At 46.7% G+C, this 11,403-nt stretch overlaps 1 protein-coding gene across 4 annotated transcripts in view; it reads left to right on the top strand.

Moving 5' to 3' along the window:
- Positions 1-8,651: 8,651 nt before the first annotated feature.
- ARHGAP20 (Rho GTPase activating protein 20) overlaps positions 8,652-11,403 on the top strand; it is a 79,205-nt gene continuing 76,453 nt past the window's right edge. Inside the window, exon 1 of one of the 4 annotated variants that reach the window (XM_079973764.1) lies at positions 8,652-9,043. In XM_079973764.1, the coding sequence (XP_079829890.1) occupies positions 8,942-9,043 (102 nt within the window). In that variant the 5' untranslated portion in view covers positions 8,652-8,941. Of the gene's footprint in view, positions 9,044-9,676; positions 9,711-10,088; positions 10,184-11,403 lie in introns of those variants that run through there. The other 3 variants (XM_079973763.1, XM_079973767.1, XM_079973765.1) reach the window with 3 other exon arrangements.

Genomic DNA, 11,403 nt, shown 5'->3' with positions numbered 1-11,403 from the left:
AATTATACGGACTGGGTTATCTATGCAGAGGCTATTCTGCGGAAAGAGGGTCTGTTTGAAGTTATTACAGACACCCCCCCAGCTCCAGTTACAGATGCATGGAAAGCTAAGGATTCCAAAGCAAGGGGAACTCTTACATTGATAGTATCCCCAGAAGAGCTCTGTCTATTGCGTGATAAGACCTCAGCCAGATAAATTTGGGACGCTTTGAGGGAGGCGCACATGAGGACAGAAGCTGGATCTACTATGTTTTATTTTAACAAGCTGCATAATATGGCTCTTGCTGAAGGTGGAGATGTGCGTACACATCTGATGGAGATGCAGAATCTGAGACATGAGCTGCAACAGAGAGGACTCAACTTTCCAGAGGCTGTGTATTCCTTCATGATACTACAATCTTTGGGTTCAGGTTGGGAGTCTGTTGCGACTCAGATTGCTGTACAGCCCACCGCTCAGCTGACAGTGGATTATGTTACTGCCGTGATTCAAAATGAAGCTGATCGCCGGGGTGCTGGCTGCATGGGAAAGGGGGAGACTTCACAGTCGTCATCCCAGAGTGCAGTGGAACCACCAGATGGCGCTATAGCTTTGAAGGCAGTGAAATGCTACTCGTGTGGAAGTCTAGGCCATATGAAGAGGGAATGCAAATATCCCAGGGCCAAGACAGAGCAACGCAGCGAAAGCTCATCGCGTGGAAAAGGCCAGAGCAAAAGCAAAGGTCCGGTGTCCAGGACAACGCAGCACAAGGCAATGGTCTCACGCTTCACTCCAAAAGTTGCAGAGGTCCAGAAGACGTCTAGATCTTTCTTCGTTGTTGATTCAGTGGCTACGCACCACATGTGCAACGATAAGCGACTGTTCGTGTCTTTTACACCGCAGGAAGGTGCGATTCACCAGGCGGATGACCACACAATTCCCAGTAAAGGCTACGGAACTATTGTTCTTCACAGTTTGGACTTATCGATACAGAATGTACTTTATGTTCCAGATGCCAAACATAATTTGCTCAGCGTTGGACAGCTGAATGAGCGGAACATTGACGTTTCCTTTAAGAACAAAAGGTGCATCATCACAAAGAAAAATGATTATGTATTGTATGCTGAATATGTTGATCGTTTATATGTTATGTATTATGATGATGTTGTGCAGGATGATACTTGTTGCATTGCAGGTTCTAACAAAAGTTTGCATGCAGAATGTATTCATGATTTTCATCGAAAATTTGGTCATTTGGGTTTTGAGGCAGTATCTAAAATGCCTGCCTTGGTTGAAGGTATGACTATTAAACCCTGCAGGTACCACATGAAGTGCAAGGCATGCGCAGCAAACAAGGTGAAAATGGCTGCGAAAGGTAAGGTGTCTAGTAGGGAAGCTACAGAACCATACCAAATTATTCATGCTGATTTGGTTGGACCACTAGCGCCCTCTTTGGGTGGAAATAGGTACTTCATGGTTCTCATTGATGCATTTTCCAGGTATATTTATGTGTACAATCTCAAGCAGAAATCAGAGGCTTTTCCTAGGTTCAAGGAATTCTGTGCTTGGTTGGGAAATGTGCATGGTAAGAAGGTAAAGATTCTTTTCACAGATCGCGGAGGAGAATTCACTTCTCAGCAGTTTGAAGCTTTTCTGACTGAGAAAGGAATTCAACACGATTTGTCTAGTCCTCGCTCGCCATGGCAGAATGGGCTTGCGGAACGAGCAAATCAGACATTGCTTCAAGGGTTAAAAACCTTGCTGCATGATGCAAATCTTCCAGAGAGTTATTGGGCCGAAGCTCTCTCATGTTTCACTTACAGTTATAATCGCAGGTTATCTTCAGCGATTGGTTGTACCCCCTATGAGAAGATGTTTGGCAAAAAGCCATACATCAAACACATGAGAATTTTTGGTTCTGACATGTGGGTTCACTCACCACAAAACTCCAAGTTAGACAAGCGTGGTTTGCATGGTATCTTTCTAGGTTATGAGAAAGGTTCTTACAGAATAAGGATGACTGACTCAAAGACAATTAAGCTCACAAGAAGTGTTGAGTACAATGCCAAGTGGGGGGAGAATGTGGGAATTTTCCAATGTTATCCTGATGACAGTGATGAGACTGAGGATAGTCAAAAGCAACCACAGCAACCCACACCCACTGATGAAAGTTCTGATTCTGAGTCTGAAACTGAATCAGGTGATTCAGAGGATTTCAAGAGTGCGAAAGCCTCTATGCGACCCTCTGAAAGCTCTGATCAGGAATTGGAGGAACCATTGTTCACAATAGGTCGCTTTTCTCCTAAGAAGGAAGAGGAAAGTGTTGAAGACCTGAGGCTAATTCGCAGGTCACAAAGAGCAACAAAAGGTAGACCTCCAAAGAGATTTGCTGATGAGTTTGCTAAGATAGCAGTAACAGCTGTTAAAAGCTCCAAGAAGGTATTTGAACCTTCAAGTTTCCAAGAAATCCAGGATTTGGATTCAAAGGAAGCTGAGCCATGGTTAAATGCCATGAAGGCTGAGCTTGATTCCTTGGAAAGGAACAAAACATGGGAACTTGTTCCAGTAGTTCCAGGAATGAAACTGCTTGGAAGCAAATGGGTCTTCAAAGCGAAGACTGATCAAAATGGCAAGATAGTCAGACACAAAGCCAGATTGGTAGCCAGAGGTTTTGCACAGGTACCAGGTGAAGACTATCACGAGACCTACTCACCCACAGTGAGGTATGAGAGCATTAGGCTTATGCTCAAGCTAGCTGCAGAGGAGAATCTACACATTAGTCACCACGATGTGAATACAGCTTTTCTGTACGGATCTCTAAATGAATCACTTTATATGCTTCCACCTGATGGCATACAGGTAAAACAGGGATTTGTTTGTGCTCTGAAAAAGTCCCTTTATGGTCTCAAACAAAGTGCACGGTGTTGGCACACAAAACTCACTGAAGTATTGTTTTCTCTAGGTTTTAAGCAAGGGAAAGCTGATCCATGTGTATTTGTCAAAGAGGAGGGGCAAAAGAAACTGTATTGCTTGTTTTATGTTGATGATCTTTTATTCTTTTGGAAAGATGTCACAATGTACAATAACGCCCTAGCTCAACTGAAAGAGCACTTTGACATGAAAGATCTTGGTGAGGTAAACAACTACCTATCTCTGGAAATAGAGAGAGATCAAGATGGTAACATTCTAGTACACCAGTCACGGAAAATTGCTGATGTGTTAAGCAAACTAAACCTGATGGATGCTAACCCTGTAGACACACCGATGATAACATGTTATCAGGTAGATGACACTGAAGAAGCATTTTCTGACACTACACTGTACAGAAGTGTGCTAGGCAAGCTAAACTTCATTGCCAGATGTTCAAGACCAGACATTGCTGTTAGCTGTAATTTGCTAAGCAGACAAGTCAACAATCCTACTGTTAAGGATTGGAAAGCTCTGAAACGCATAGCGCGGTATTTGAAAGGCACTATGCATTACAGACTGAGATTTAACAATCAGAAGTCTGGTGGTCTTGAGATATTTGCAGATGCAAGTTTTGGAAGTGACACTACAGACAGGAAAAGCACGTCTGGAGTTTGCTATATGTACAATCAGGGTCTATTTGATTGGTCATGCAAGAAGCAAACAACAGTTAGCTTAAGTACTTGTGAAGCTGAACTGAATGCACTGTCTTATTCACTTAAGGATTGTGAATGGTTGTTACAATTGTGCAAAGACATGAAAATTCCTGTCAAATGTCCAATCCAGGTTTACCAGGACAACAAAGCATGTTTGGCTTTGCTGAATTCTGAAGGTTGTAAGCAAAGCACGAAGCACTTGCAACTGAAGTTGCAACATGCTAGGGAACGTATTCAGAAGGGACTCGTAACGGTGTCCTATATGCCAGGTAATGAAATTCCTGCTGATGTATTGTCCAAGATTGTATCAAGAGATCAACACTGTACCTATATGCAGAAGTTGGGTTTGTACTGATATTGTACGAACACGCTGCCCAGTGGTGTTCACAGAAAGGGGGATTCTCTCTGTGCTTCAGAGGAGAGAGGATGCAGTTTCTGCTCCGGCAGAGACAAGATGGTTTTCTGTAATTTACCAGCTTTGAAAATGTAAATAAAGCAATTTAGACTATGTACACGTATTCCTCATCATTCCGCTGTGCACTGGATGCTACAAATTAACAGCCACTACCGAGAAGGCCCTCTGCCTGGTTCCCTGTAACTTGGCCTCTCGCAGTGAGGGAACTGCCAGAAGGCCCTCGGAGCTGGACCTCAGTGTCCGGGCAGAACGATGGGGGAGGAGACGCTCCTTCAGATATACTGGACCGAGGCCGTTTAGGGCTTTAAAGGTCAGCACCAACACTTTGAATTGTGCTCGGAAACGCACTGGGAGCCAATGTAGGTCTTTCAAGACTGGCACCATCCACCCATCTTAGGGACTCCAGTCCGGATTTGTGTAGGGTTTACTCCTTTGCCTTGTCTTCTCCCAAATATATCCTGCAAGGCAACACAGGTTTAGGGTCAGAGTTTTCCTTCTCCTAGATGGGCTTCCTTCCCAGGTGGCAATCCCCATCTGCCCATGACTTCCTCTACAGCTCATGCAGAAACTGCTTTCTTGACTGTTGTACCCATGATCGGTCTCATCTGCTCAATCTTTGCTTGCAGGGCAAGTCCCTAACTCTCCATGGGTTTGAGACCCATTGGCTACCCTCACTTGGTTTAGCTGGCCAGTTGATACCATTTGTGGCTGCTGTCACATATTGGCAGCTTCTAGGAGCCACAGTTGAGAGCTGAGTGCAGGATGGGGACCCAGAAGGCGAAGGATGTGTCTCCCACCAGAGGTACTACCCACCCCCTAGCACCCAATACACCCCAGAATACTTGTATTCTGTAATAAAATGCAGAAACTCACCAATGCAGTAACACAATACTTTTTTCTCTCTTTTTTGCTTTGAGAAGGCTATAACTGTCTAGGCTCGATGGAGTCCAATAACATCTGGAGGGTCACATGTTTTCCGTTCCTGACCTAGGTGAATAGCAGTACAAATTGTTAATGTATTTTGACCTCTGATGACTTGGTATATCTCAGCATAGTATTTTATTCAAAGCTAGGTAGTAATGAGTCTTGTTTATAAAGAAGGAATGCAAGAAATATTTAAATATGAAACAATGGAATTTTTCTGTTTTTAAGAACATGAACCCTGATGTAAACTAGCTTGAAATTGTAATTATTCTTGCTGGGTACACTCTACCAGTAGCTCCTATTTAATCACTGAAGACAACATTCTGCAATTTAATTCTAATGATGCTTAGAGATAAGTGAAATATGGGGGAATATGCATCTTCTTATGAACTACCAGTGATATTTTTCTAGAAAAAGAGATGCCTGAACTCACCATAAACACCTCTCTCATTCTCTTAGAATGGCAATAGTGCCCATCTGAGATGTGCCAGAACTGAATTCTGGTGACTTCCAGCTGAAAAAAAGCACTGTAAACTACTATGAAGTACCTAAAGGAAGGGTGGCATAAATATTATTTTTAAATATTCATTAAAGCAGGGCTGATGAACACAAACATCCAGAGGACCAGAGATCTGCTCTGTATTAAAGGTTTGAATGGTATGATAATTCACACGATTCACTCCACAAATGTAGCATATCTTTGCTGCTGTAGACATTTTAAATGAGGGCAAAGAAGCTATGACTCCCATCTTCCCTGACCAGTGGCCCAGCACCCTTTTAAAGCTTTGAAATATTGTCTCCTTTTTTCCATTGTTCAAACCTGAGTGCCATTGCTTATGTATCCAAAACAACAGCATTCATACATAAGAGATAGGTTATGAGCAAGCTTGGGGGAACCCCAAGGATTGGAGAACTCCAATTTTGCAGGGGAAGGGGGTAACCTCAAAACAGACCAGCAGGCATGGAACGCTAACCGACCGTTGGGAACAAGGGGACAAAAAGCCAAGGGGGTAGAAAGGGGATAGGGAATGGAGTATCCTGCAGGAGGGCATGGCTGGCTGGCTGAAATGCTGAACAGAAGCGCTGTGCAGTGCAGCGCAGCATTTTGTTGCAGATCCTGCTTGTATATTGTGCTTGCCTGAGTGTTATGATGCACAGCCTTACTTTGGCTTCTTCCAGCTGATATGGAGAAGGCGCTATTTCAAATGAAAAATTAAAGGCAGCAAGGATTCAATGAGCAGGAAACAGCTTTGCTCTTGAAATGTTAATGCTCATGCAGCTGAAGCAAATGTGCAGACATTTCTCTCTAAAGGCAATATGGTCTAGGACTAGAAAATAATTGCTTCATCCCAAAGCCAAGTAAACAAAGTCATACAGGTCAACTCCTCCATAGCAGAAGGGGTGTCCCAGGTCTGCCTGCCAAGGGATTCCTATGCAGTCACAGAAACACAGAATTGTAGAGCTGGAAGGGACCCAGGGGATCATCTATTGCCCATTTCCCATTCTCTGGACAGAGGGAAAGGGAAACACTTTCCAATTACAGTGGTACCTCGGGTTAAGTACTTAATTCGTTCCGGAGGTCCGTTCTTCACCTGAAACTGTTCTTAACCTGAAGCACCATTTTAGCTAATGGGGCATCTTGCTGCCGCTGCGCTGCCGGAGCACGATTTCTGTTCTCATCCTGAAGCAAAGTTCTTAACCTGAAGCACTATTTCTGGGTTAGCGGAGTCTGTAACCTGAAGCGTATGTACTAACCCGAGGTACCACTGTACTAGGCAAACACAGAGAAGACTATCAAGCACTTACGGGAATTTGGAATGAGGCAACAAAAATCAAGTTATATAAGTAGGGGCAAAATGCAAGCTACACATATTCCAAATGGACTGTGTGCCTTAAGTTGTCGCTTTGTGGCTGGGCTGAGGTTTCAAGACAGTTTGGCAGACTGCAATAAAAATGGAAGAAGACACTGGAATTGTGTCACAGAATTTCTAACGGGGTGGAAATCTTATGCCACCTAGAACAGAACAAGTAATCTCAAGAGTGCCTACATGGAAAGGGCTGGTGTTTAAGGTTCTCTTTGTTTGCCCAGCCATTCCCTCTGAAAATACAGAGTGGTAAATAGTCAAAGTTAAAGCAAATGGGCTGTAAAGAGTCAAGTTGCTGCTAAGCCCAGCCTTATAGGGGAAACGTAGGGCAGAGCTGTTCCTACGCATGAACAATATGGATACAGGATCTGACTTGCAGGGAAGCCTTGCAGCTCCCTGAAACAGAGATCCTTTATTCAGAAAGGAGATCCTTTATTCAGAAGGTCAAGACATGTGGTCTTAGCTCTTTGCTCATATTTACATAAGGGGGTGGGGTTTTACCAATCCTTTCCTAGGAGGTCACCCAATCCCAATCCCCTGACCAAGGCAGGATGGAGCTGTAGCATTCCTGACCGATGGCAGTCTGGCGAAGAAAAGCTCACGAAGGCTGTTCCAATGTCGAAGAGCTCATTCCATTAGGAAGCTTCTCCTTAAGCAAGAACAGGTGTGGGAAAGCTTTGGCCTTCCAGAAGTTGCTGAACTACAACGTCCATCCTCCATAGCCATGAGCATGCTTGCTGGAGCTGATGGGTGTTGTAGTTTAGCAACATCTGGAGGGCCAAAGGTTCCCCCACCTGTCCTGGAATGCTCTCCTGCTCCTCTTTAAGGTGTAGACCGGAGTTTGCATTTGCAGGAGCATCAGCATCCTGGCTTGAAAGCCTCTCCCTTGAAATGGAGTCCTCCCTAGCTAGTAAATTTTACAAGGGCAGCCGCTGCAGATATACCAGCTAAGGAAGGGCGAAATTTCAAGCAGGTGGAGCCCTCCTATGATTAAGGATTTTGTTTCTAGGCACACTGCAGGAACACTGTTCTTGACTTTTGAAAATGGGCTGCAAGCTGCATTCTACACCATTCTGTTTACTCCTGATTTTTTATTATTTGCCTCACTGGGAGTGGGAGAGAATAAGGGAGGTCAGTTGCTGTCAGGAAGCAGGAAAGGTCGTTCTGTTTACGATAACTGCGAAATTCCAAAGTTCACATCAGGGCAACACCTTCAGTTGGCCAACCTTAATATTATTTATTTCTGCGCACAGAAAAGTCCACATTAGACTGACGCCTTTATTGAGCCAACCCAAATGCTTGTTCACTATTTCATGGCATTTCGGCTGCCCTAAATAAAGGTACACCCCACCCCCACCCCTTACCGACACGATTGTTTTCCTTATACAGCTCCCTCGGCTTGCAGTTGCAAGACGTTTCTCCAATAATTACAACCCATAATAATAAAAATACACAGGTTGTATATGATGTTTGTTTGATTGTTGGTGTGTTATGCCTAATAAAGGATTTTGAAAATGAAAAAAAAAATAAAAACGACAAAAGAAATAAAATAACCACCAGCGTTTCAGCGAGCTTCTTAATGAAGAAATTCAACAAGCAAAAATTAGCAACAATAATGGAAGACTAACAAACGAGCAAAATTAATCAAGCCGCTTTACTTCCACCGCAGACCCAACCACGCGCTGTGTGTGTGTGTGTGTGTGTGTGTGTGGTCCCGCTCGGCGGGCGTGGCGAGGGGCGGGGCTTGTAATTGCAGCAGGCGGCGTTCGAGAGGCGACCGCGGAGGCGTGGCTAACGTTGCTGTGGGCGGAGCCTCGCGGCGGAGCTTCCCTGCGCTTCGCCCTGGGGGGCGTGGCCAGCTGCGCCGCTGCCTGCCGCACTCGGGTTGCCTCTATGCATTGGCGCGCGAGCTGTTCGGCGCTGCGAAGCTGCTGCTGCTGCTGCTGGGCTGGTGGAGATGCTGCAGTAGCGGCGGCGTTGGCTGGGAAGTCCTTTGCTGCTGCTGCTTCATTCATGGTGGCAGGAGGGGTTGCCGTGGCTTCCGCAGCCGCCTTCTCTTGCCCAGGACCAGCCTGTGATGACCCCGGGCGTATTTCGGGCTGTTTGAACGGCGGCGGCGGGGGGGAAAGGGGTGCTTGATGAAAGCCATGTCTCCCCAACAGGATCACATCGGGCAGGGGCGCTCTTCCTCCCTGACCGGCGGAGGGTCCCGGCTCTCCGCAGCCTCCGACGCCGGCAAGGTGAGTGAACCCGCCGCCGCCCCTTTGCAACCCTGCTTGGATCGGGGGACGGGGACGAAAACCACCTCCTCCTGTGCAGACAAGAGTCGGACCGGTCGCCTCCTTCGCCCTTGGGTTTTGCAGCGAAGGCTCCCCGTTGCTTATAAGAATAATAGCTTAACCTGCCCCTTCCTGAAACTTGCAGGCTGGTCCTGTACGCGCAACTCGGGGAGCAAGACCTGTCCGGGGAGCTCGAGTCTGTGCAAGCCCCTCGTTCACTTTTTTGGGGGGGCATGAACCCCCCCCCCGCGCGCCTTTTTCCCCTATGTCATTTTCTCTCCCTGCCCATCCATTTCGGGAAATAATGGGGGGGGCGGTGTACCCCCACCCTCGATGTCCCTCTCCACCATTTCCAGTGGGTTATCCTTGTCGATGCATTTGTCGTGAAGCGTGCTGGTGGTGGGCGGGGAAGGTCAGGGTGGCGGCGGTGCAACCTGCGAAGGTTCCCGGTCCTTAAATGCTGCAGAAAGACGGTCCTGTGCGCGCAACGCGCATGTTTCGGGAGAGCGCAGTAGATAGAGGTCGCTTGCGCTGGGGGGGGGGGGGGGAACGGGGCTGCGCGCCTTGCGGGAAATGTGCTGCATAGCTGGCGCGGGGGATCGATCGATCTTTATCTCCCCCGCCTTTGGTAAGATCTCCAACGGAGCGCACCGCCACGCCGTTTCCCGTCGTGATCGAGAGAAACCACCGAGCTGCTGTTCTTGGCACATCGCGTTCCTTAAAAGCGCCACCAGGGATCCCTCGGGAGGCGCGCGATCGCCTCGGTCCTGTTCCCCTCCCTCCCTCCGCGCCGCATGCGTGCTTCACCTTCCCTGCCCCAGGTTTGCATGCCTGGATTGGTGTGTTTTGCACTTGATGGATGTACAGACGCGGTTCTGTTTTTGAGTAGCCGCTGCTGCAAGGCGCTCACGGGGCTTCTCTTTCTTTCTGCGCCGGCTGCTCATGGACGTGAGGCTCGGCGACCGGGGGACTTCGTGATCGGTCTGCTTTGAAGGTTGCATCGTCGCTTTACAGGCGGGCCGGGAGATCTGGTCGGGGTGGCATTTTCCACATAGATGCTGGCTGGATCTGTGGTGGCTCCCTTGGCATGTATTGTTCCAGGTAGTCTTAGATCCTGGACTTAATGGTCCATTAAGTCGTCTACCTTCTCTCCCACCAGTAATGTGTATTGATTCACTAGCACTCCCCCTCCCCTATAGGAATGTGAATTCACCTGCTTCAAATTGTGGGGTGATTGAGGGCCCACCTACTCATTTTGCTGAATGGGCACCTGGATTGTGTCCTAAAGTCCTGTCCTTGTGGTGCCAACTACATTTGATGCCTCTAAATGAGAATGGGACAAAAAGCAGAGGAGTGTTGGCATTCCTGCTTTGGCCTGTGCCTGCAGCTGTATTTCTGTCTAAAATTACATATTTTAAATAGAGTGGTGCTCTTGCCCAGTGCAAGCTTACCTGAGATGTATGGGGAAATAAACCCCCATTGAAAAAATAAGCATAAAATATTATTTGTGCAACAACCTTGTAAGGCAGGCCAGTATTGTTATCCGCATAGTAACAACTGCAAGGTATGAGCGCGGAACTCAGACTGAGAGATTGTGTCTGGCCTAATGTCATTTTTGTGGTTGATGAGATTTTTGAACTTTTTGGAGAAGTGAATGGGAGGTGCACTTGTTCTTGCTTTTGCATGATGTTGTGGTTAATGTGTTGTTTGAATCAAGACCTGGCAGACCAGTGTTCAAATCTCTATGGGGCTATGAAGCTCATTGAGTGACCTTGGGCCAGCCAGTGTTTCTTCTCAGCTTAACCAACCTCACAGGGTTGTTGTGAGGGTAATAGGGAACCGTGAATGTCACCTGGAACTCATTGGAGGAAAGGTAGGAATTAAATGGAATCTCTGTAATATACGCTGCAGTAAGGCTGCGGATAGATGGCTTCATCTTTTTAACATGTGTGTTCTGTGTACCTGCAGCCACTTCCAGCTTCTCGGCATGTCTCTGAGACAGAAGCATGCAACTATAACTGTACGTGCAGCTGTCACACAGTTTCCTCTGCAGAAGTGACAGTAGTACAGGAAATCTTGCCGTTCAAATAATGGCCCCTTTCTCTGCATGAAATCTTAGGGTATTTCCTGGAGCAGGCCAGCAGATGATGGAGAAGAGGAGAAGAGTTGGGTAGTTCCTCTTCCCATCACTAAATAAGGGGAGTTTTAGACATTCCCTGCTGTTTCTGAATTGACTTTGGATAGCACAACATTTTACATTGGCGTCCGAATTGATTTTTATACCTGGTTTTTGTTATACTGCATAAGATTCCATATCTGCT

The sequence above is a fragment of the Podarcis cretensis genome, assembly GCF_951804945.1.
Source record: "Podarcis cretensis genome assembly, chromosome: 4".
NCBI classification, from domain to species: Eukaryota; Metazoa; Chordata; class Lepidosauria; order Squamata; family Lacertidae; genus Podarcis; species Podarcis cretensis.
Note: the sequence above shows the minus strand (reverse complement) of the source record. Positions and strands in the feature narration are given on the sequence as shown.